Consider the following 27,448-nt stretch of genomic DNA (forward strand, 5'->3'; position numbering starts at 1 on the left):
TTTCAGTTACATGAAAGATCTGTAATTCACATGTAATTCACAATTTGATCAAATTAAATAGTTGTTACATTTAAAATGGTTTCAGTTTCAAAATCTGGCAGAAAATACTGCTGTTTTTGGTCTTTTAACTACAGGAGGTCAACTCTGTTTTCTGATGTCAACTCTGTTACCATCAATGTCAACTCTGTTTAAAGTTTTGCTTTAAAAATGATAATTATGTGTGTTTTATTGTTAACATTGATCAGAAGCTAATTATCCTAAATAGTACTACTGCTACATGAAATTTTAAAATTTCATTCATTTTTAAAGCTATGTTTAGAGAGATGTTTATGCTTAAAGCTTTTCAGTTAGATGTGTTGATATGCTTACTCTAAAACAAAAAGTCTATATATTTTTAGGTTTAAAGTTCAATTAATGAGACAGATGTTCTCTTAGGGAGGACTGTCATGAAACGGGCCAGACACAGACAGGTAAGTGAATACAAACAGGTTTATTGAACAACTGGGAATGGGTGATCAAGGAGAGCGAGGGCAGGTGAGGGGAATACTGAAACCAGTCTTTAGAATGTCGAGTGATAATCTGACAGTCACTTTCTGTGCAGGATGGCTGGAGCTCAGGAGTCCGCGAAGGAAAGGGAACAACAAGGGAGAATCACTGGAGGAACTCGGGACACCGGAAGGTAAGTATAGACAGGTTAGTATCACAAGGAAGTCAGGTACTGTTCGGGGGTAGTGAACGGTAGACCGGACGAGGATAGACTGGGTACAGCGTGCTTTTGAAGGTGACTTGATTGATGATCGGCAGGTGCAGGTGATTAGAATTCGGGTGATTGGGATCTGGTGTGTGTCGAGGGAGGTGATTGTGCTGACGTGAGTGACTGTGATGTTTCCTTGACAAGGACAAGGTTTTAAATTGTGTTACATTTGTTAAGTGTATATGTTTGACCCAATTTACAATTTTCAGAATAAGTATTTAAAGGGGTCATATGATGTGATTTCAAGTTTCCCTTTCTCTTTGGAGTGTTTACAAGCTGTTTGTGCATAGATAAGATCTCTAAAGTTGCAAAGACTAAAGTCTCAAAACCAAAGAGATATTCTTTATAAAAGTTAAGACTCGACCACAGCCCCCTAAAACGGCTCATTCAAACACGCCCTCACATGTTTACGTCACTGTGTGGGAAGATTTGCATAACACCACCCAAATGTATACGCAACGAAAGAAGGTGGAACTATTATTCTAGCTGTAGTATTGTTGCTGCCGCCATGTCGTGGAGACACTGTGTGTTTCATTGTGAAAGCGAAACTACTTTGCTTGGGCTTCCAAAAGAGGACACAACTAAAAATCAGTGGTTAAGTTGTATTTACAACACTGTTCCAAAACAGTACAACGCAAATACTCAGATGTGTGCAGCGCATTTTATGGAGGACTGTTTCCTGAACCTGGGAGGAGAGTAGCCTACAATGCTAGCTGTGCACAAAGACCGTTTCTATAAAGTGGGGCAATTCCAACTTTGCAAGGACAGTCTGGCGCTTCTGACTCACAGCCTGTAAGTACGTTTGCTTTTTTAAAGAATGTGCTACTTACCATTCAAACGCGAGTTCTGAGCAGTGTAGAGTAGTGCTTGTTGTTTGTCATTTCTCCAATCACAAATGCAGACATGGTAATGTTTATGCGGCGCGATGCAAAGCGGCGCGTAAAAAGACAGTATAAGTCATTATAATCAGTAATTACTGTATGTCCCCACTGGATGCAACAAATGCCTTGTTTATAATGGGTTTTATAGTTTTTGTGTCGTCGTGCCGGGACATGGCATCACATTATGGTAAAGGGAGTAACATTTCCGTCACACGCGTGAAGCCATGCTGTTGTAATAGCTGCAGTATGTGGTTTTGTATTGTTCTGCTGAAATACACAAGGCTTCCCTGAAATAGACATCGTCTGCAGGGGAGCATATGTTGCTCTAAGACCTTTATATACGTTTCAGCAGTCATCGTGCCTTCCAAAACATGCAAGCTGCCCATACCGTATGCACTTATGCACCCCCATACTATCAGAGATGCTGCATTTTGAACTGATGACACGCTGGAAGGTCTCCCTCCTCTTTAGCCCGGAGGACATGGCGTCCGTGAGTTCCAACAATAATGTAAAATTTGGACTCGTCTGACCATAGAACACTTGTCCACTTTGAAACAGTCCATTTTAAATGAGCCTTGACCCACAGGACACGACGGCGAATGGTCAGAAAACCCCAGAATGGTCTGACTTTAGTTTTGTGAATCTATACTAGATAAAATGTGAACAAAACAAAACCAGCAGATGGGTGAAAGAGACAGAAATTCACTCTCTAGCGGAGAGAGCAGAGATCATTAGCATTTAAAGGAACATGCAACGAAACTGCTTGCTATGAACAGAGCCGATTTTGACAGGGTAAAAAGGGTGGTTGAGAACTGAGAAATTTTAACCAAAGTATGTTATAGACTTTTCATTAAGAGCCCAATGAATCACATCAACTTGTGGAAAATGGGCATCTGATGACCCCTTTAAAGCTTTGAACCAGAATGAATGGATTAGGAATGAATAGAAAAATGTGGTGTATGATGCTGTCATGAGGGGTAGTAAAAGGAGAATGTGAATTGAATTCCAAAATGACTTGCATTTTTTATGTGTCACACGGCGTGTCACACTATAGTTACACAGTTTGTGTCAGATATGTGTTAATGTTATTTTTGATCAATCTGAACAGAACTTGAATCGGTCAGACTTTAAATTTTAACCAGTTAGGTTAATTAAATCAATTTGGTTAATTAATTTCAATTAAATTAATGAAATTATGATTAGATATAATATGCAGTTACCTAAAGCCAACAGACGTTTTGTGCAAGGAAATTATATTTATGTACATATTTACAGCTGGTCTATTCGCACAAGATCAGGATTACCGGAGGTAATTTTTCCAGACCTTTTTGCAGAAGGTATAGACATTGTTTGTAATGATTCCTGAGATGGCACATTTGGACGGAACTAAAATCACTGAGAAGCTCTGGTAATAATTACTCTACAATCCCACCTCTCCATGTAAAACTAGTCCTGTCTGAATAGGGCTTTAGTCAGTGTGTGTGTGTGTGTTTAATGTGACAGAGACACTGAAGAATAAACTTTAAATCCACCAGAAGGGCTCAGTGAATGTGTGTATGTGTGTGTGTGTGTGTGTGTGTGTGTGTGTGTGTGTGTGTGTGTGTGTTAAAGAGAGATGAAGTGTCAGTCAGTTTTGTATTTAATGTGACACAGAGACACTGAAGAGTTGTAATTATAAACTCTAAATCCAGCGTAGAGGGGTTCAGTGAATGTGTGTGTGAATGTGTGTAAGTGTGTGAGTTTGTGTGTGTCAGAGACACTGTAGAAGGACAGAGAGCCGGCCAACACATCCAGATACACTCCTACTCTCTTACAGGAGCCTGAAGCAGCAGAGATGGAAGTGGAGTAATCATTGTGACGGACAGTGAATCCGTAATCAGAGCAGAACAGACTCCAGGAGTTTTCATTGTATCCAAACACACTGTCATTACTAAAGAGCCCTCCTTTCCTCTTGATTCCTTTATATGCCACTGATATAGCAGCAGCTCTATCTCCACTCCATTCAGCCTCCCAGTAACAGCGTCCAGTCAGGCTCTCTCTACACAGAACCTGAGGACGCCCATCAAATCTCTCTGTATGATCAGGATATGACTGTGGCTCATTCACACACGTCGCCTTTCTGTTCTTCTCCGACAGAATGAGGAAAACATTTGCTGTGTTTGGATCCAGTGTGAGATCACAGGCATCTGAACACAAGAACACACATTAAAAGAGCAACATTTACAACAACTAAACAATAAACACTAAAACTGAATTTTTGTGCACTTACATTTATGGAGTCCTGATCTAATCCTGAACTCTCCTCCATGATCCACACTAGAAAACACACACACACATACACATGTGCGTTATCATTAGTGTTATTAATCTGTTAAGGAACAATGTGCAATCTCTGTATCAGTGAAAATCATTCATTAGACTCATTTAGACAGTATACTGAACAAATGATCTGCTAATGTGTGGATATATTATATAATGAGATGAATGTAAATGGGTCTTACAAGATTTACGACACTATCATGAATGAATGAATGAATGAATGATGCATTTACAGTGAGGAAAATAAGTATTTGAACACCCTGCTATTTTGCAAGTTCTCCCACTTAGAAATCATGGAGGGTCTGAAATTGTCATCGTAGGTGCATGTCCACTGTGAGAGACATAATCTAAAAAAAATCCAGAAATCACAATGTATGATTTTTAACTATTTATTTGTATGATACAGCTGCAAATAAGTATTTGAACACCTGTCTATCAGCTAGAATTCTGACCCTCAAAGACCTGTTAGTCTGCCTTTAAAATGTCCACCTCCACTCCATTTATTATCCTAAATTAGATGCACCTGTTTGAGGTCGTTAGCTGCATAAAGACACCTGTCCACCCCATACAATCAGTAAGAATCCAACTACTAACATGGCTAAGACCAAAGAGCTGTCCAAAGACACTAGAGACAAAATTGTACACCTCCACAAGGCTGGAAAGGGCTACGGGAAATTGCCAAGCAGCTTGGTGAAAAAGGTCCACTGTTGGAGCAATCATTAGAAAATGGAAGAAGCTAAACATGACTGTCAATCTCCTCGGACTGGGGCTCCATGCAAGATCTCACCGTGGGGTCTCAATGATCCTAAGAAAGGTGAGAAATCAGCCCAGAACTACACGGGAGGAGCTGGTCAATGACCTGAAAAGAGCTGGGACCACCGCTTCCAAGGTTACTGTTGGTAATACACTAAGACGTCATGGTTTGAAATCATGCATGGCACGGAAGGTTCCCCTGCTTAAACCAGCACATGTCCAGGCCCGACTTAAGTTTGCCAATGACCATTTGGATGATCCAGAGGAGTCATGGGAGAAAGTCATGTGGTCAGATGAGACCAAAATAGAACTTTTGGTCATAATTCCACTAAACGTGTTTGGAGGAAGAAGAATGATGAGTACCATCCCAAGAACACCATCCCTACTGTGAAGCATGGGGTGGTAGCATCATGCTTTGGGGGTGTTTTTCTGCACATGGGACAGGGCGACTGCACTGTATTAAGGAGAGGATGACCGGGGCCATGTATTGCGAGATTTTGGGGAACAACCTCCTTCCCTCAGTTAGAGCATTGAAGATGGGTCGAGGCTGGGTCTTCCAACATGACAATGACCAAGCACACAGCCAGGATAACCAAGGAGTGGCTCTGTAAGAAGCATATCAAGGTTCTGGCGTGGCCTAGCCAGTCTCCAGACCTAAACCCAATAGAGAATCTTTGAGGGAGCTCAAACTCCGTGTTTCTCAGCGACAGGCCAGAAACCTGACTGATCTAGAGAAGATCTGTGTGGAGGAGGCCAAAATCCTCCTGCAGTGTGTGCAAACCTGGTGAAAACTACAGGAAACGTTTGACCTCTGTAATTGCAAACAAAGGCTACTGTACCAAATATTAACATTGATTTTCTCAGGTGTTCAAATACTTATTTGCAGCTGTATCATACAATAAATAGTTAAAAATCATACATTGTGATTTCTGGATTTTTTTTTAGATTATGTCTCTCACAGTGGACATGCACCTACGATGACAATTTCAGACCCTCCATGATTTCTAAGTGGGAGAACTTGCAAAATAGCAGGGTGTTCAAATACTTATTTTCCTCACTGTATATAGCGCTATATTGTCTATTGCTGTACATCCAAAGTGCTTTACAATCATGTGGGGGTCTCTCCTCAACCACCACCAGTGTGCAGCATCCACAGACACCGGAGTTGCACCCTACTCTTTATGAGAAGTGCCAAGGATTTTTAATAACCACGGAGAGTTGGGACCTTGGTTTAACGTCTCATCCGAAAGACGGATACATACAGCAAAATCCTTAGTGTTAAATGAATACTGTAGCCTACAGATAAATTGTAAGAATAGATCTAATAGTGATTAAAAAATTTAAGTTAAAGCTAAATAGCAGTACCAAAGTAATTTTGTTAATACAGTTATTAAGTTGGTATGAGCCACCAGAGACATAATCTAAAAAAAAATCCAGAAATCACAATGTATGATTTTTAACTATTTATTTGTATGATACAGCTGCAAATAAGTATTTGAACACCTGTCTATCAGCTAGAATTCTGACCCTCAAAGACCTGTTAGTCTGCCTTTAAAATGTCCACCTCCACTCCATTTATTATCCTAAATTAGATGCACCTGTTTGAGGTCGTTAGCTGCATAAAGACACCTGTCCACCCCATACAATCAGTAAGAATCCAACTACTAACATGGCTAAGACCAAAGAGCTGTCCAAAGACACTAGAGACAAAATTGTACACCTCCACAAGGCTGGAAAGGGCTACGGGAAATTGCCAAGCAGCTTGGTGAAAAAGGTCCACTGTTGGAGCAATCATTAGAAAATGGAAGAAGCTAAACATGACTGTCAATCTCCTCGGACTGGGGCTCCATGCAAGATCTCACCTCGTGGGGTCTCAATGATCCTAAGAAAGGTGAGAAATCAGCCCAGAACTACACGGGAGGAGCTGGTCAATGACCTGAAAAGAGCTGGGACCACCGTTTCCAAGGTTACTGTTGGTAATACACTAAGACGCCATGGTTTGAAATCATGCATGGCACGGAAGGTTCCCCTGCTTAAACCAGCACATGTCCAGGCCCGACTTAAGTTTGCCAATGACCATTTGGATGATCCAGAGGAGTCATGGGAGAAAGTCATGTGGTCAGATGAGACCAAAATATAACTTTGGTCATAATTCCACTAAACGTGTTTGGAGGAAGAAGAATGATGAGTACCATCCCAAGAACACCATCCCTACTGTGAAGCATGGGGTGGTAGCATCATGCTTTGGGGTGTTTTTCTGCACATGGGACAGGGCGACTGCACTGTATTAAGGAGAGGATGACCGGGGCCATGTATTGCGAGATTTTGGGGAACAACCTCCTTCCCTCAGTTAGAGCATTGAAGATGGGTCGAGGCTGGGTCTTCCAACATGACAATGACCAAGCACACAGCCAGGATAACCAAGGAGTGGCTCTGTAAGAAGCATATCAAGGTTCTGGCGTGGCCTAGCCAGTCTCCAGACCTAAACCCAATAGAGAATCTTTGGAGGGAGCTCAAACTCCGTGTTTCTCAGCGACAGGCCAGAAACCTGACTGATCTAGAGAAGATCTGTGTGGAGGAGGGCCAAAATCCTCCTGCAGTGTGTGCAAACCTGGTGAAAAACTACAGGAAACGTTTGACCTCTGTAATTGCAAACAAAGGCTACTGTACCAAATATTAACATTGATTTTCTCAGGTGTTCAAATACTTATTTGCAGCTGTATCATACAAATAAATAGTTAAAAATCATACATTGTGATTTCTGGATTTTTTTTTTAGATTATGTCTCTCACAGTGGACATGCACCTCGATGACAATTTCAGACCCTCCATGATTTCTAAGTGGGAGAACTTGCAAAATAGCAGGGTGTTCAAATACTTATTTTCCTCACTGTATATAGCGCTATATTGTCTATTGCTGTACATCCAAAGTGCTTTACAATCATGTGGGGGGTCTCTCCTCAACCACCACCAGTGTGCAGCATCCACAGACACCGGAGTTGCACCCCTACTCTTTATGAGAAGTGCCAAGGGATTTTTAATAACCACGGAGAGTTGGGACCTTGGTTTAACGTCTCATCCGAAAGACGGATACATACAGCAAAATCCTTAGTGTTAAATGAATACTGTAGCCTACAGATAAATTGTAAGAATAGATCTAATAGTGATTAAAAAAATTTAAGTTAAAGCTAAATAGCAGTACCAAAGTAATTTTTGTTAATACAGTTATTAAGTTGGTATGAGCCACCACAGTCATTTAAAACTATACAAAATAATACAAAGAGAAAATAAAATTCTATTTTGGGTTCATTTAACTTTATTGAATGAACTATGATTTTTGCTTTCATTGTGGGAACTGAAACGGGAAACTCAACCTTTCTCATTTACAGAGCTGACGGGATGATTGTTTCTGGTCAACATACTTGAGTTTGTCCAGATAGTTGAGTGTTTCAGAGAGCAGCTTCACTCCTGAATCTCCTGGGTGATTGTAGCTCAGATCCAGCTCTTTCAGGTGTGAGGGGTTTGAACTCAGAGCTGATGCCAGAGCATCACAACCTTTCTCTGTTACCAAACAACCAGATAATCTACAACAACAACAGTAAGTGTTCATGTTAGTGTGCTCCATTTTAGAGACGTCCAGTATAAATATAGCTGCAGACAGGGGCGGCAAACAGGACTTAAACCTTAAATGTTTTAGTAAAGCCCTGAATGTTTTGTTACATTGTCTTTGTTAACTGTGAATATGATTACAGCTGCCCTGTTTACCTAATCGAGAAAAGTGCAGAAGCAGATTGCATTATTATATTTATATTTTCTCTCTTTGCATCAAAGTTTACTATTTACAATTTTTTTTTTTGCAGGGTTGAGCATTGTAGCCAATCACAAACAAAAGCGGATCAGCTGGCAGAGGTTTTTTTGCAACATTTTTAATCTTTCCCGGTCAACGTGCACTGTCCTCAACTGCCTCAAATCTGCCACCACTGCACCTGTCCCCAAGAGAACAGCTATCAGCAGCCTTAATGATTATAGAGCTGTGGCTCTCACCTCCACTGTGATGAAGTGCTTTGTGAGGCTGATACTAAAACACATTAAATCATCACTCCCTTCCACCCTGGATCAACATCAGTTTGCTTATAGAGCTAACAGATCAACTAATCATGCCATCAACACAGCTCTCCACATTGCACTGAATCATTTGGAGCACCCGGGAACATTCGTAAGGATGCGGTTTGTGGACTTTAGTTCTGCATTCAACACTATCATACCCAAAGTATATTCTTTTAATTATCTTTCTGGATTATATTTTTAATATATCTGCATTTACTTATATATTTATATATTTACACTGTATATATTTGGTTCATTTGCACTCGCCCTATTCTGCACTCTGTACATATTGGTTTACATTTGCCCTCTGCTTACTGTACATATACTATTTACAGTAAACAGTGCAAATGTAAACATGTTTACATTTGCATTCTGCATACATCTGTTTACATTTGTTTTCATTATTTTTTTATGTCTCACTATATGAGGACATGAACATCTCTGAGAGTCACTTCACAGTCTTTTTACCATTTAATTTAAGAAAAAAACTATAATCATTTCAGACACATAAATGCATCAAAATGAAAGTTCGGTTTAAAGTGAAGAAACTGTGAGAGAAATAAATTAATATTGTGCAGTAGATTGTACGTCTTAATGTACTACTACTACTAATAAAATTATTAAACCTTTTTTTCAGAAATCATACATTTGGTAATAATTACACATTTTTCCCCTTCCATGTTTAACAGTAAACCTCCAATAAGCAGTACTTTGTGTTTAATATTTCTGGTTTAATCGAATAATAATAAAAAAGCACATCAAATTAATTCATAAAAATAACTTAATTTATGTTATGTTTTTATTATTTAAGAAATTTGTGTTGTTTGTTTAAAGTTTTCTGCCAATCAGATGAAGGCATAAAACATTACTTTAATAGATAATCCTGTTCCTGGAGATGTATCTACCTGCAGAGATCAGCATTAACCCTGATCAGTCACATCTGTCTGTAATTATTAAGTTCTCCTGAAGATCTTAATGGACTGTTTGCACAATTACTTCTGTGTTCTACTTAGTACAGCTCGGATGTTTCCATTCAGCATTTACCAGACTTGATTACAGACAGTTTCTCATGAGAATGCATTACTATGTTTTCGAGCTGGCATTTTTTTTTTTTAAACAATTAATTATATTCTCTGCATTAACATGAATTATCTTTAACTTGCTGAAATGTTCCTGTAAATATATATTTCCTTTATTTGCATTCTGAATAATAAATACATATATTTCCTCAATAACATGCCACAGTCTAGCACTTGTCTTCTCATTAGCAGTATTTTTCTCTTACTGACATTTCATTCCTGTTGAATTTACAGTTTTTAATGAATTTGACTGATGAATATGAAGGTAAAATGACGTCAAAATTTTTTGAAAGTGTACATAAGATAGCAAGCATAAATTAATTTTGCATTCGCAAGAAAAGAGTTGTAAAAGTTCAAATTGCATTTCAAGCGTAAGAAAAAAAGATCTGCACCCTTTTACTGTTTTTTGTAAGTGTATATCATGTATTGTGAAACTGCAACTTCATGCTAAGGCAAAATAAATATGATCTGTATTCTTCTGACTTTCATTTTTCTGCGCTTACACTTTTGGCACTGTTGTTTCGCCCCAAATACAGCCAAAAGTATTGCAAGCATGTGCACAGCGTTTTGCAAGCGAAAACAACCGTATCAAGAACTGCAAAACGGATTGACTGCGTAAAACCAATATGTGTGTGTAGAAAAAAAAAACGTTGCAACTGTCTAAATGACTTCTTGCGTGCATAGAGCAAAATGTTACCCAAATAACCGCTATGTATGTTTGCATCTTTGCGCTTGCAGTTTTGGCACAATTCTCTCACTGATTTCAGATTTGCAAGCGCGTGTGGAAGGCTGGACCTTCTTCTTGCAGACAATCAAATGAGGCTTTTGCTGACTCTCGATTTACTCTTATCTGATTGGTTCAATAAACACTCCAGACATGAGAACACATCTTTATCTTAATTTGACACAGCGTCATTCTTATTGCGGGGATGGTATTTTTAATGCACACATATATATTTAAAAAAATAAATAAATACAATAAAATAAAATAATAAAACAAAAAGCATGATCCTTGGAAGCCGTGTACCATTAGGCTGACTACCATGTGCTCATATACTAATAATTGAATTAACCCTTGGCTAGTGTTGCTAACACAGACTTTTTTTTTTTTTTTCACCCAACATTCATTAAGTATGAACTGGAGATTTCTTCTAACAGTCTGATTTTTGGGTTACTTCTGTTTTTGGATTATATTTTGTGATCATTTCTTTATGCATTTAAAACTATCCAAACACATTTTGCCATTTCCCAAAGTGTTTTCTTAAACATGTGTGGCAGGGGGTCTGTACACCACAAAGTTAATCGTTTTGAAACACAAACCTCAATATGTTGAGCTGACAGTTTGGACTCTTCAGTCCAGCACAGAGCAGCTTCACTCCTGAATCCTGCAGGTCATTATTACTCAAGTCCAGCTCTCTCAGGGGGTTGTTTGATGATTGTAGAGCTGAAGCCACAATTTCACAGTGCTGATCAGTGAGATTACAGCCTGCCAAACTGAAAACAAGACTCTGGTTAAAAGGCTGGTGTAAAAAAAAAAAAAAAAAAACTTTCTTTGTTCACTGCTTCTCAAACCTGTCCTTTAGTGCACATTAAGGGTTCAAAGTTTCAAGGTTCTCATGGTTTGGTACGTATTGCGGTTCTGGTGTCACAGTTTGAGTACTGATTTGGGGGTGGGTGTAAAAATGACGTGTTTTACTATACACACTTTAATATAATCTCATTACAGTTTTGTCAGTTGTTCTCAAAACAAATACAATTCTAGGTAAATTGAAGTCCAACATTAAATACATATACATTAAAAATACATATTTTAGTAAATGTCACTGCACTCCGTTCTGTTGGGCCCCATCGTCTTTTAAGTCTCACTTGTTTTTAAAACAAATGGTTTGCAAAATAGAAAGTGCACTGACTGAAGTTCAGTATTTACATTGTGTTGAATCCATTGGAAATCAATGTAATAGAGCCTGACTGCTTATAGCTTCGGTGAGGCCGGTCACACAGGATGAAGTTCAAATCATAAATTAATCAAGAGATCTGAAAACTTCATAATATATTTTGTTTATTTATATAGCGACAGGATGCAATAGCTAAATTTACAAGAGAATTCTGCTAAATTATATTTATATAAAAAATATATTCTATAATTATTCCTTTGCTCGTTAACACAGCTGTCTCTTCATGGAGGCAAACAAACGTCTTCTGCTACACTTTGCTCCTGTATTTGACAGCGCCATCTAGCGGTGCACATTAACATTTATTCATTTAGTAGATGATTTTATCCAAAGAGACTTGCAGTTGCGGGATACAACAAGTGATTCATCATTTCATCAGGAAGCAATAAACATGAGTACTGCTAGTAATACAAGAGTTCAGTTAAAATAGTAAAAGTTAGAACAGGAAGGGATAAGGGATAATGACAGTATAGACATGTGAATAGTAAAACCATAGAGGATTTTTTTAAATTTTTTTAAGCAGGATGTAGTTTCCTATCTGTCGGTCACTACGAGTTATGTCGTGAGGACATAAGGGATTTACTTAGGAGCCCCAATCATCTCTGACTTAAGAGAAAACGCCAATGAATATTGGCTGGTGGATTTTGCATACCTGCGCCACTCCCCATGCACACGGGTATAAATAGGTGGCAGGTGCATCCACTCATTAGATTTTTGCTTCGGAGCCGAGTGGATGAACGTGTTGATCTCCACAAAGAGCCATTCATCATCTGTCTGGAAGCTGTTCTGGTTGGCGTTATGGTGCGAACAGCGGTGTCCCTGTCTGCAGCGATTCCCCTGGGCACTTCAACTAAAAGAGCAGATTTCCTAAAGAGAAAATCACGGTCGGTTCGCGTCTTTTAAAGACGCCTGCCCGCCGTGTCCTCTGGTTGCGGTCGTTTCCTATCCTCCGTCCACGGCCACGATCGTTGTCTTCAGTGTCTGGGCATCCAGCGCGCTGAAGCTGCGTTAAATGGATGGTTTATCGTTCGCTCTGAGCGTGTAACCATGGCAGCGCTGCGATCACGCCTCTCTCCTCACGGGGATGGAGGGGCTCCTCTGTCACTACCGCGCTGGCTTCTCTGCCACGAGCAGAGAACCATCGGCTAGTGCTCTGGGCGATCTGAGGGTTACAGTGAGAGCCTTTCCGCCGGGCCAGTCCTCACGGACCTCTCACTCCTCCCGCAGCAGCTGTTCTGTGTGGCTCCCCGGTGATTCTGCTGTGCTGTCTCACGGCGTGCCCAGCGTTTCATTCGGTGCGCCGATAGAGGATCAGATGACGATCGCAGCATCGGGGGATGGGCAATCGTCCTCTGAGGATGAAGATTCGGCGGGGCCGCCTCCCTCGGGAGTTGCGGCCGCCGCCGAATCGGACCCAGAGTTGACGCCCGTGCTTTCCCGGGCCGCCACGAGCATCGGGCTGGAGGCGTGCACACCTCCTAGTCCTGAGCCCTCGTGGCGAGATGATTGGTTCCTCGGCACGGGCCGTGGCTCGCGACCACGCCCTGCCCCGGTTCCTTTCTTCCCGGAAGTGCATGGGGAGCTGACGAAGTCGTGGATGGCCCCTTTTTACGGCCAGAAGCGGCTCGTCTGCCTCCCCCATCCTCGCTACCCTCGATGGCGGGGCAGCTAGGGGGTACGTTGACATTTCCCAGGAGGAGAGTGTGTTTGCGGTGCACTTGTGCCCGCAAAGCGCCACCACTTGGAGGAATCGTCTCGTCTCCCGTCCAAAGCCTGTAGGCTGACGACTGCCCGCGGCCAAAGCTTACAGTGCTGCGGGCCAAGCTGCCTCTGACCTGCATGCCATGGCTATCCTGCGAGTACACCAGCCAAGGCATTAAATGCACGAGGGTAGTACCAACCCGAGGTTGATGCAGGAACTGTGCTCGGTGACTGACTGTGCCCTACGAGCGATGGAAGTCACAGCACAGTCCCTCGGGAAGGCGATGTCCACACTTGGGGTCCAAGAGGGCCATCTATGGCTCAGCCTTGAGAAGAGCGATGTCGACAGTGCGCTGTTCGCCGCTCTCGTCTCCCAGGCTGGACTGTTCGGCGACACTGTCGAGGACTGTGCCCAGCAGTTCTCGGCAGTACAGAAGCAGACCGAGGCCAATTGGGTAACAGGTAAGTACCTTGCCCCGGCGTGATGCACTGCTCCGCCGCAAGGCAAGCCCCAGTCTGCTTGTCACCGTGGGTGCCCTCCCGCGTCCTCCAGAGCTGCTCCGCCCTGTGCTGAATCGTCCCATATGTGAGCCTCTCGCAGGAGTGCGGCGCTCCCCGTGTCCCAGTCGGCCCCTAATTGCCCAGATAGGCGACAAAGCGGCCCTGACACGGGCAACCCAGTGATGTGGGAAGCTGCTCTTTCTCAGGAGACGACAGGGACAGCGCCGCTCCTTCCACCGGAGGAGGGCCGGGTGGAAAATCTCTGGTTCTGGTTCACCCACTTTGTCAAAAGAAAGAGCAATTTCCCTTTCCTCCGGGTTTTCAGGTCCACGGGCCGACAGTGTGCGACGCGTTGCCTCCTCACTCTCGCCCACGACCCATCTTGCCAGCGGCCAAGAGAGTGCGGTTCAGGGGACGCAGTGCCTCCCCACGCACCTCTAGCCAGTTCCCTCTGGGACCCAGGGAGTTTTGCGAGGATGCCTCAGAATGCACAGCCTTCTGTACCATCCAGCTCTACTCCCTTTCGCTGCACCACCGCAGGTACGTCGATCGTGCCGTTGGAGCCACTTGCACGGCGTCTGGAGGCGTGGCTCACGCTGCCCAGCCCGTCTCGTTGGCTCACACACATGATTCGACTCGGCTACGCGATTCAGTTCGCCAGGCGACCTCCCAAGTTCAGCAGCGTTCTCGAGACTTCAGTGGTAGCTCGGAACGCTCCTGTCTTGCGCGAGGGGATTGCTGTCCTCCTGGCAAAGGATGCAATCGAGCCAGTCCCTCCAGCCGAGATGAGGCAAGGGTTTTACAGCCCTTACTTCATCGTACCCAGGAGAGGCGGTGGTCTTCGACCAATCCTGGACCAGCGAGTCTTGAACCGGGCCATGCACAGGCTCCCGTTCAAGATGCTGATGAACAGGTGCATATCAAATGCATCCAGCCCCAGGATTGGTTTGCAGCGATCGACCTGAAGGACGCTTACTTTCATGTTTCGATCCTTCCGCGACACAGACTGTTCCTACGGTTTGTGTTCGAGGGTCGGGCATGGCAATACAGGGTCCTCCCTTTCAGGCTGTCCCTGTCCCTCCTGTGTCTTCGCGAAGGCACGGAGGGCGCCCTTGCCTCGCTACGGGAAGTGGGCATCAGGATCCTCAACTATCTCGAGCATGGCCCGCGTGCGAGAACAGTTGTGTGATCACAGGGACCCAGTGCTTCAGCACTCAGCCAGTTGGGGCTTCAGGTCAACTGGGAAAAGAGCAAGCTCTCCCTCGTGCAGAGAAACTCTTTTCTCAGTATGGAGTTAGACTCGGTGAGTGTGGTGGCTCGTCTCACCAACGAGCGTGCCCAGTCCGTGCTGAACTGCCTGAGTTCCTTCAGAGGCAGGACGGTGGTACCACCTCTTTTCAGAGGCTCCTGGGGCATATGGCATCCGCAGCCGCAGTCACGCCGCTCGGGTTGCTTCATATGAGACCACTTCAGCACTGGTTGCACTCCCTAGTCACGAGGTGGGCATGGCGTCGCGGTACACTTCGTGTGAACATCACACAGGAGTGTCGCCGTTCCTTCAGCCCCTGGACGGACCTTGCCTTTCTACGTTCCCTGATTGAGGGAATGGAGACGTTATGTCCCCATGCCACAATCTCGAACCATCGCTGGTTGCCAGGGACTCGTTCTCGGCTCCTCAGCGTAAAACCTAATGAGTGGATGCACCTGCCGCCTATTTATACCCGTGTGCACGGGGAGTGGCGCAGGTATGCAAAATCCACCAGCCAATATTCATTGGCGTTTTCTCTTAAGTCAGAGATGATTGGGGCTCCCAAGTAAATCCCCTATGTCGTCACGACATAACGTCTCCGTTCCCTCCATCAGGGAACGAGGGTTACGTACGTAACCGAGACGTTACATGCTCATGGAAGAGATGAATTTTTAGTTGCTCCTTGAAAACATGCAAACCAGCATGATCATGCTGTTTTTGCAATATAATCGTTAAAGGTCAGCTGATCGTCATGGATTACCTCAAGATTTCTGGCCAAACTCGATGGGATTATTGTTGATGAACCAAGCTGGATGGTTACAGGTTAAGCTAGGTTTAGCTAGGTTAAGTTGTAGGTGATGTTTTTTTATCCATGTCGAGATATCCACTATGCAGTTTGATTTTGGCTGTGAACTTGCAGAACACGCAAAGACGCCCACAGATGCAGATAAACAAGCCTCTGCCGTGCATTAGTGGAAGTTTTCACTCTGAAAGTCTACTTGACGTTTTGTTTTCTTTGCCAAAACAGCTCATCCACATCCTTTGTTAGAACTGAGATTAATCTACCAAACTGAGGGTGGCGAACAGTACGATTATTTATTTATTTTACAGAGAACTATTATACACCCAATACAAAGTTTGGATTTCTCCCTCATCAGTCACACCCAATTCAAGTCTTGCATGTACTAATGAGCTGATGAGTTAAAACAGATGTGTTGGATGAGGGAGACATTCAAAATGTGCTGTGCTGGTGTCGCCAGGACAGGTTTAAGAAGCACTATAAAAGAGCATGTTAGTTTAACATTCACTCTCTAGTCTGTTCCAAAATATTGGTCCAAAATTTTAAATAAAACTCTGACATAAAAATCTGAAGTAAATTATGTATATCAGGGCTTTTTCAATGTTTTGCAGACTTTAGTTCTAACCCTTATTAAACACAACTGTAACTTACATGTGACTTACATGTTTGAATGTGTTTGGTTAGGGTTAAAGCTAAACTCAGAAGGACACTGGTCCTCCAAGGTTGGAGATGAAGTTGTTACTGATACTGTTGTACATTATGTGCATGATGAGTTACTTTATTACATAAACCAATTCTATTGATTTAAATGACTGTCTTAGAGTTGGACTAGTTTTACTGGTAGCTTGGCTATGTTCACAAAGTGCAATCCTATTTTTACATGGGTTGAGAATGTAAACATGAGTGATGTATACATTCTCAACTGAATCAATATTAGTTTTTATACAATACAATATTATACAAATACAATAAAATTTTAACAAACCCCCACCCCAACTTCTGTTGAAAATAATTATGCTTATATTTTCATACTCACAGAGCTTTTCTGCAGTTCCTCACAGCAGGTAACAGTCTCCATCTTCCCTCATTTAATTTGATGTTGTATTGTTTAAGGTCAAACTCATCCAGCACCTCCTCTGACATCAGGATCATGTTTGCCAAAGTTGAGTATTGTGCAAGAGAAAGACTTTTACTTTTTGCTTTAGATTTTAAAAGCTCCTGCATTTCTTTAACAACAGAATTATCCTTCATCTCAATCAAGCAGTGTGACAGATTTATCCATCTTTCAGGATTGACATAGTTTTTTTGACCTCGTTTGAGGTTGTGGATTATGTTCGTGATGCTCTCTGGGTTGTTCTCTGTGTGTATCAGCACATCCTGTAAGAGTCTCTGATTGGACTCCAGTGAGATGCCATGAAGAAATCGAAGGAAAAGATCCAGGTGTCCATTTTCTCTGTTTAAAGCTTTATCCACTGCTTCTTTCAGAAACACATCCAGAGTAACAGTCCCACATTGAGTTCTGGACATTTCTGTCAGGAACATTTCCAGAACCTCATTGTTCTTGTGTAAATAGCAGTAAAACACATACAGTGCTGCAAAAAACTCCTGAAAGCTCAGATGTACAAAGCTGTAAACCTTCCTCTGATAAATCACAGATTCCTCCCTGAAGATCTCAGTGCAAATCCCAGAATACATTGAGGTGTCAGTGACGTCTATGCCGCTCTCTCTCAGGTCCTCCTCATAAAACATCACATTGCCCTTCATCAGCTGATTGAAAGCCAGTTCAGCAAGTTTCACAATCACTTCTCTGTTGGACTGCAGGAGTTTCTCTGGATCTCTCTCTTCATACTTCTGGTTCCTCATATTTGTTTGAATGAGCAGGAAGTAGATGTACATTTCAGTCAGAGTTTGAGGGATTTCTGCACTGAGATCTTGTTTCAGGATGTTTTGAAGCACAGTGGCTGAGATCCAGCAGAAGACGGGTATGTGGCACATGATGTGGAGGCTTCTTGCTCTTCTGATGTGTGAGATGATTCTGCTGGCTTGATGCTCGTCACTGATTCTCTTCCTGAAATATTCCTCCTTCTGAGGGTCATTGAATCCCTGAATCTCTGTCACACGGTTGATGTAGTTGGAGGGGATCTGATTGGCTGCTGCTGGTCTGGTGGTGATCCAGATGAGAGCAGAGGGAAGCAGATCTCCTTTCATGAGGTTTGACATCAACAGACCCACTGATGAAATCTCAGTCACATCAGAAACTTTCTGACTGTCTGAAAACATCAGTGAAATTCTGCTTTCATCCAGACCATCAAAGATGAACACAACTTTACATTTATCATAAATCTTTGAGTCCAGATCTTGAAGCTCATGATGAAAGTCAAGTAGAAGTTTGTGAAGACTGTACTGATGATCTTTAATCAAGTTCAGCTCTCGAAATGTAAGCACAAACATGAAATCTACGGCCTGATTGGCTTTTCCCTCGGCCCAGTCCAGAATGAACTTCTGCACAGAGACGGTTTTTCCAATTCCAGCAATGCCTTTAGTAAGAACAGTCTTTATTTTGTCTTTCTTCTCTCTTCTCATCTCCTCATATCCTAGTTCAGGTAAAGGACTAAAGATTTCATTACAGTTGACAGGAGTATAACTTTTCTCCATCTGTAGCACCTCATGTTCTTCATTCACTCCTTCACTCTCTCCCTCTATGATGTCCAGCTGTGTGTAAATCCTGTTCAGGAGAGTTTGATTCTCTTGTAGTTTGATTCCCTCAAATAATCTCTCATACTTGTTCTTCATGCTGGTCTTGTGCTGGTCTTTGACTCTCTGCAGATCATCATGGACTGATTGATGAGAATCAAGCTGCAGAACTGCTTCTGTGTCATGATGACTGATGTGGCTCTGACAGCAGGAGGATGTGCTGGTCTGACAGGACACATATCTGAACAGAGAGAGAAAAACAACTAGAAAAGATATTTATCAAAACAGAGAAAATATTTAAATGTCTCTAATATATGTTATCTTATTTTAAATCATACCACAACCACATTTAGAAAGAAGAGTTTAACTGATAGGCTCATATTAAGTATAATGAATATGTTGTGGTCAACAGATTCTTCTTATTACTGTCAATATAACACTTATGCAGAAATCCCACTGTCCCCCTTCATTTTTGTGTAACTAGACAAAAAGGGAATAGACTTAGAGAAGCACACAAGAGCACTATTTAACAAAGCATATGTGCAGTATTTAACAAAGAGCCTATTGACGTTGTCTTTTCATTTTTTTTTTTCTTTGTTTCTTGATTTTCATTTTAGTGTTATTTCTATCAGGGCCACTATCATCAGAGATGACTGACAGTTAGCACACCGTTTGGATTAGCGGTATGGTTCTGTTCTGAGCAAGACCCAAGTCAATCCATGGAGTAGCAATAACCCCTTAGGGAAAAGAAAACAGAACAGAACCAACATAAATGTAATGGAGATATCAATAATGTAAAAAAAAAAATGAATGTCAAATTTTAGCAATCATTTTAGAAATTAGTCTAAAAGGGGAATCAGAAGGCCAAATCCTGACTGGAAGGGAGGAGGAGCTGGGGATGGAAGAGGGTAATTAGCTATTGAATAAGGTAAAGACTGCTAATAATACTGAAGGACCATATTATATGGATGCTGTAATAGGTGTCGTATCCCTATAGGTTTGGATCAGCTGAGAGTCAGCTGATGTGAGCTTATCGGACATGACATGCCTGAACTAACGCTATGATTGATATTTGCTTTAAAAAGAAAAACCAAAAAACACCATTAAGGGAACAAAATTTCCATTTATTTTTTCTCTCTAAAGAACTTAATTGCAGAACTAAAATAAAAATGTACATTCCTCCCTTGTTATTTCTCTGTCTCTTGCGTTGAATGTCTCAGTCTACATGAATATACTCACACAGAATTAAAAGGCACTGCTCCATCACTGAGATCAGGGGGCTGCAGTGGAGAAGCTGCCCTCTTTCTCTTCCTGCTGATGATTCTGTAAAAAACAGGGGGAAAAAAATAAACAAGATTATTTTTCTGCAGATTATCTGTCTGCTCCAATAAATTAACAACACTGGTGTGAACAAGTCTTGCTAACCTGGTTGAAAATTAGGGAAAAGAAAAACATGAAAACTAGTCTTTCAGACTGGGATTAACTACTTTCTCCTGCATGTGCTGTGCCCTCAGTTTGGATGCTCTGTGAGGCTGTTGCTAGCAGAGTTCACTTCACTGGTGATTGTCTAGGAAAGGCACATGTGAAACTCCCAAAATGAAAACATGGTGGAACAACACAATCTCCCGGACGTCCACTGAAGACACACATTAAGCTATCTGGGAGCATTTTGGCTATCTAAAAATGATTTATGAGTGGTTGAAGATGGGCATCCAATATGCAAAGTGACAACTAAAACAGCGAACATATCTAAAATGTTACAGCATCTGACGGATCAGCATCCAAAGATTCAGGCCCAGTTGAAGTTAATAGCTTTACAAATATAGTAAATATTACTTAACTTAACTGAACATTATTTGTAGCATGCCTCCTGTCCAATAATCCCAATAACCCATGTGCTTTGTTATTTTGATATGAATAGGTATGATAGGTCTCAGTCTTTCAAATTCTGTTTAATTTTGTCACAAATTCCAAACAACAATTGCAATTTATATAAATCTCGAGATTGTTGTAGGTGTGTTTCTGTTCACGTAGCGCATCTGAACTGATCATCTCTCCTGCCAAATGTATCATGCATAATGTAATCATGTAAACTAGAGAAAACTAAAGACTTAAATACTAGAAGGAGAACTAACAAGATACCAGATACCAGAACAGCTGACCATAATCATTAATCAGACACACTGGGAAACTGGGTCAAATGACACGTATGGGGAGAACGCAATGAAACGGAAAACAGAACATAGCCCTGACACTAATTTCAAGATCAAAGACCACAATAGGAGAGAGAGCACACAATAAATTATTTCCATTCATTTTTAATGTACAATTATTATTTTAAGACTACACTGCTTCAAATCCCTAAACATACTCATTAGGTCTAACATTAGGACCCCGATGACTGTATGTCACTGTAAAATATCACCACTGTTTTTTTATCAAGAACAGTAGGATTTATATCTTCGGAGTGTCTATTTACACTAAGTGCAAAAGCCCGTCTTGTTGGCAGAGGCTATTTACACTAACTCCACCCACAAACGTGTGATTGGAATAGTCAACACTGAAAAAAGACGCTTATTCCACATCAGTTTCAGTGGCGTAAATGGTAAGGCGCATGCTTTGTGACGCGATCGACCTGAGTTTGAACCTGGCTTTTGCCAAACTTTGTTTCTCCCTTTTCAAATCTCATATCGCATCAGAAAGGCATTTATTTTCAATAAAAATGAAGGAAATAATCAAAAGTTAAAAATAAAATATCGGGTAGGGTTAGGGTAGGTGTAGGGAGGGCTTTACTGTCCCAATAAGGTGGCATCCATTTAATAATTTGAATTAAAACTATAATTTACACTCAATACATTATTATTGCGTACTGTTTTATAATGTACTACAATACTGAGGTGCAGATAATTGCCACTATTTGCAATAAGTAGTATAAATAGCAGAAAATCCTGCTATTTTAACATAGTGTAAATAGAATCTATAGCTATTTGCACTTAGTGTAAATATAGCATATCGTTAAAAAAATAAGTACTTTGTTATATATACCTGCAACAATTCAGCAGTACAGTAAATTGGTGATTAATGTAAGATAGATTATGCTCACTGCTGATTAGCATTGTGGGATTTTGCTTAATGTTAGCATAAAATGGAAGTTGTGATACTCTTTTCTGTCTTATTAAGATCTGAGTGAAACGACAGCTCGAATTAAATAAATAAATAAATAACACTGGATGGGACTTTCATTCGTTTTGTATATCTGGAATTAATTGGATGGTTATGGTTTGCTATCGGTAGAGCTTATGTAAGTGACAGGTTGTCCTAATAAATAAATAAATAAATAACAATAATAATAAAAAAAATCTTCAACACTGAGGAAAAACTGTTTGTGTTTGAAAAACTGTGACACCAGAAGAAGTGAATGAAATTTGTATTTCTAGACAAATATGCAGAGACTGAGAGAAAATGGAAGAAGGAGAGGCAGCAAGTATCACTTGAAATATTTATTGAATATGTTTAATAAAATTCAAAGCAGCCAAAATTTTATTTAATACAATTAATAAAGTGATTTTTTTTTCCTGTTCCTAATCACTTGGATGCTAATCCAAAAATGTGTGAGGCTTTTTTTTTTTTTTTTTTTTAATTTTTGGTAAATAAAGTTGATTATATTTGGGCACTGATTATCCCAGTGACAACAATTTTTTTTTCTGCCAAAAAAAAAAAAATACAGCAATAAATATTAGTATTGCAATTTTTTGCAAAGCATTATTATTATTATTATTATTATTAATAGCATTATTATTATTATTTTACAAAACAATAAGGAGTGGTCTGTTTTTCTTTTTCTTTTTCCTTTTTTTAGCTGATCACATGTCTTGTGACAATCACATGATTGTTGTTTCTCCTTTAGCTGAAGTAGGTTTTTAAACAAAAATACATCCAACTTCATGATACTCACACGGGGTCAGAGGTCACAGCAGGTCTATCACTGAATTTAGGAGGTTCAATCATAGAATTGTTACTCCTCATAGACACACAGCTGAATCCTGGAGATTCTGCTCTCTGAGTGTCAACAGGAGCCTCCTCCTCTCTCTCCTCATTCACACTCATTCCACAGGCTGTTCTTCTGCTTCTCTTCTTATGACAGGCTTGATTTCAGGCCTGTATGTGGAAACCGAGAACATATGCTGGATTTATCTGGTGATCAGAAATGAGGAGGCACTTTTGACTGATTTTAGAGCAGTTAGGGGCTGCTGTTATGCAGAAATACACACTGCTGGTGCAGTAATGCGGTGTTTATAGAGTATTAGTGGTTTTAAACACACCTCAGCCAATAATAATCAAGAACCAGAACTATCTGTTTTATAATCTGTTTTATAGTTTATTCTTCTTTCATTTAGTTGTGTGTAAATTATCAGAGATATTCAGATGGCTTTGTTATCATGCACATTATAGATTAACAAAATATTCATATATGACTTAATTGAAGTCAACCCAAATTATGATTGATGCAATCTAGACCAGGAGTGCTCCTGTTAGAGAATACAACATGTGTAACACTGTTAGACATTTCTGTAATTTCTGCAGTTATTTACTGTATATCACCCAGTATAATACTGCAAATTCCCTTTACAGTAAATAACTGTAATACCCTGTGCATCAAGGGAATTTTCTGTGACGTCAGACCCCACATACAGAGACTTACTGTATTTTTAAAATTTGCTGTATACTACTGTATTTGCTGTAACGGCCGCTTTGGCACCATTTTATTGAGGTTGTTTTATTTTCCTCATTTCTTATGCCGCAACAGCTTGGGACTGACTGCACTGGACCTTTTACATCGCTTGTAATGATTGGAAAATCCGTTTGTACTTCATGTTAGAAACAGCGCGAGCGCTTGGAGTGCATCTGAACATCAGAAATATACCGGGGCATCACTTTACTGTCCGCATACACTGTAGATAGTATATAATATTACTATATAATGAGTACTATATTGTTTTTTATCGAGTCGCGCCGCACCGCGCCACGCCACGCCACGCCACGCAACGCCACTCGCGTCTGAGGAAGACCAGATCCAGCGGGGCAGCGCCACGGGTTTTGCCCTGGGATGAACCTGCGAGAGTGGGAGAGCTCCGGAGAACATCTACGCTGTATGTCGATGCACCTTACGAGAGAATACGACCAGCAAGCAAGGTAAAAATATATATACGTTTGTGTGTGTGTTTGTGTCAGATTTTTGCACACCAGTTTACCTAACGTTAATAATATTTACCCGTCAACATGGCGGTAACAAACTTACTATGGTAAACTGCGGGCTGTTGTTTCAAACGACTTTTGTCAGCTTATTGACTTAAGTTACTGAACTAAAATTATTTTTAACGAGCAACGCTTATCTTATATTAACATTAGGTTAATGAATGTGAAATTTTGTTCAGGTGTTAGTGGTTAATGTTGGCCAACTATGGTTTTGAGAGGTTTGTGTATTCTGTATGGAGTTTGCCTTTTAAAAGTGTGCCATTTCTACTTCTTGTTTTTCAGAGAAGACATTTCTGTCACTAACAAAGTGGATGGTGAGCAAAGATGGTGGCCACGTTTTGGAGCAGCACCTGGGTTTTGCAGATGTTTGTCTTTTTTTCCCCATTATGTTTCTGTTGCCTAAAGATTCTTTGTAAGGATGAATCCAGAAGACACAACATAATGCACTCCAAAACGTCCAGAGACAGGAGAAATGGTGAAGATGCACTGTTCCAGCACTGGAAGACTATAATTTTAAGTGTTATACATGCAATGTTTTAAATAAAGAATTTTATATTTTGTAATTATTGTGTCTGTTTTAACTGAATGCCAGTAGTACCTATGTAGAGTAATAATAAAATGAATTCTATATAAAAATAATAAAATCTAATGAAATCTATATTAAAATGAATGAATTACAGTAGTATACTGATGAATTGTATTTCTTTACAGTAATTTACTGTAAAACAGTACAGTTTGCAACTGTAAATCAAATGCAGTTTGCTACTGTAAATCTTAATTACAGTAACTTACTGGCAACAGTGTTGCCAGTAAGTTACTGTAAAAACCCTTTGAAATGAGAACAGTTTCAGTATTCCTCAAAATGAATAAAAACAGTCAAATGCAAATTCAGAATATTATACAAACCTGCAATAATTATGTTAAGTAAGACCAATATCATTTATGTATTTAATCTCATTTTATTAACCCATGTCTTTGCTACTGAACTTCGATGATCAAATTCAACCATACTAAGCAAAACCATACTAAGTTTCATTTTTGTTATTGCTGAATAGTGTTAAACTTTCTTCTCCTGTGTCAAATTCTTCATACGATTTGTTTGAGCAGCACCCTCTACTGTACAGACATGAATTTACATTTCCTTCAGCCTGAGGCGTATTCATTTCACTTTTGTTGTAAAAGGGCTAAAGAAGAACTTTTTATATTAAAAACAAACAAGCAATAATATAGATTTTAAAACTAACTCAAAAGTAACGTAACGCATTACTTTCCATAAAAATCTACTGGTAACTACCGGTAAGTAACATAATTAGTTACTTTTTTAGGGAGTAACGCAATATTGTAATGCATTACTTTTAAAAGTAACTTTCCCCAATACTGGTTAACAGGGTCACTCACTGGAAGAGTCACGTCATGCCACGTCTTTAAAATCTGATTTTGAAACCTGCACCATTTCAGAAAAGAAACCATTACATTACTAAGTAAGAAGGAAATTACAGTTAATTTATCCCTCACAATGAATAACAGTAAGTTTTATAATGCTTGCTTTTCTGAACTTAGACATTTTCTGAATGAGACACAGAGCAAGATTTTCAGCTGCAGATCTACAGTATCAGCAGTTTCAGGAGCATCAGGACAGTGAGATTCAGACAACAGAACAAGCACAGAAAATATGGTGAGTATGTAATATTTGTGTCATGATGTGGTGAACACATTTATTAAGCACTAGTTATATTTTATTATTTAATTGGTCTTATTGGTTTTCATATATATATAAAAAAAACTTACCGACATGTAAAAATACTTTTTTATAGTAAATACTATAGTGTTTTTGAACCATACTACAGTAAAATGCATTATACTGTATATTATAGTATTTACAACACTTTGTTAATGAATGCTACAGCATAATGTAGTATTAACTAGTGAATTGATAAACTGTAATAAATACTGTAGTAAACTTTAGCTTTTACTATAAACTGTAGTGTATTTTAGTATAATATACCCTATAAGTGTAGAACATTTAGTACAGTATTGGGTAAAGTAATTTGTTTATGTTACTATAGTTGTTATATTACCACAGCAACTATAGAATTACCACAACAAATTAATTCAAGTACTTTACTATAGTATGGTTCAAAAACACAAGGCCTATAGTATTTACCATATATTTACCAAATATTTTATATTTTATTTATATTTACCAAAATATAGTTTTTTTTTTTTTTTCATTGTTCAAGGCTTTTGAATTTAATATGATCAGTGCTGTATAAATATATTTCACATTAAATGCCCATACGCTGTGTCTTTAAGTTCAAGTAACAATAGAAAGGAAACAATATGCTGGACTGCTGGACTGTAGCTGCAGGTCTCCAGCTGGTAAAGTATTCAGAGAGATAGATAGATAGATAGATAGATAGATAGATAGATAGATAGCCTGCTAAAAAAACAAACAATAAAAGCCCAATAGAAACCATCACAGAAATTCCAATGGTTTCCATTAAAAATACCATTATAAACCATTAGCTTTTTTAAGTAAAACTGCAAAATTCCTTTTTGTAGTGTGTTTTGGGCATTTAACATCCCACCAATAGAATACATCACATACCAGTAGACACCATTACAGTTTCCATTAAAACCATTACATGTTCTATTGTGTTTTGGGCAGGGTTCTATTGTTTTGTTTTGTTTTCAGCAGTGTTTTGAGGCGTTAGCTCGATATAAGATCTATTTAGACGCAAAAGATCGTCGTTGCTATTAAACTCACCGTGCATGACATGTGAAGACATTATTAGAAATCGAATAATCCGAAATAGCGTCTCTGATACGATCACTTTTGGTTTCACTTTATGAGACAGACAGGTGTGTTCCGCTAAAAACAACCAGCTCCTCCCCCAAAATTGGACTAAACATAATGACGTTGGACTACGTGCAATACATACTTAGACATATGATACTTTTAGAAATAATAATACAATAAAATACTGATTGATTCAAATATTTTACTTTTGCACATGAACTTTTTGTTTGTTTAGTTTTAAAGCTGTACATAAAACAAAACATACTTAACATACTTAGCCTATAGGCTATTTAACTTAATTAACTTAACTTATAGTAGCTTAATATTTCAACGAGTGTGTGGTTCACCAGTTTGCTCATAAACTCTGTATTGTCACAGAAATTGTTACTTCTTAAAGGGATAGTTCACTCAAAAATATGATAATTAGTCTGTGATTTACTCACCCTCAAGCCATCCTGGGTGCATATGACTTTCTTCTTTCAGACGAATGCAATCAGAGCTGTAATAGCAATGTACTATGGTCTCAACATGAGTCAGTGCTAGGTCCAAAGTGTGGCCAAGGATATCCATTGTACCAGATTAAATGACTCATTAAGGCTAAGAA

The 27,448-nt window shown here is 39.9% G+C and overlaps 1 protein-coding gene across 2 annotated transcripts; it reads right to left on the reverse strand.

The window, feature by feature from the left end:
- Positions 1-471: 471 nt before the first annotated feature.
- LOC131533802 (NACHT, LRR and PYD domains-containing protein 3-like) lies at positions 472-26,907 on the reverse strand. Of its 2 annotated transcripts, XM_058766259.1 has the most exons (8): positions 26,812-26,907; positions 22,744-22,946; positions 20,028-20,111; positions 17,131-19,029; positions 11,213-11,386; positions 8,129-8,290; positions 3,905-3,951; positions 472-3,821 (listed from the first exon to the last, which is right to left on the reverse strand). In XM_058766259.1, the coding sequence occupies exons 2-8, from the start codon at positions 22,893-22,895 to the stop codon at positions 3,259-3,261; spliced, it is 3,081 nt and encodes a 1,026-aa protein (XP_058622242.1). In that variant the 5' UTR covers positions 22,896-22,946; positions 26,812-26,907; the 3' UTR covers positions 472-3,258. The 2 variants fall into 2 exon arrangements, with proteins under 2 accessions (XP_058622242.1, XP_058622247.1); XM_058766264.1 differs by lacking the exons at positions 22,744-22,946; positions 26,812-26,907 and adding an exon at positions 20,214-20,297.
- Between the last annotated feature and the right edge of the window lie 541 nt (positions 26,908-27,448).

Source organism: Onychostoma macrolepis, chromosome 03 (assembly GCF_012432095.1).
Source record: "Onychostoma macrolepis isolate SWU-2019 chromosome 03, ASM1243209v1, whole genome shotgun sequence".
NCBI lineage: Eukaryota > Metazoa > Chordata > Actinopteri > Cypriniformes > Cyprinidae > Onychostoma > Onychostoma macrolepis.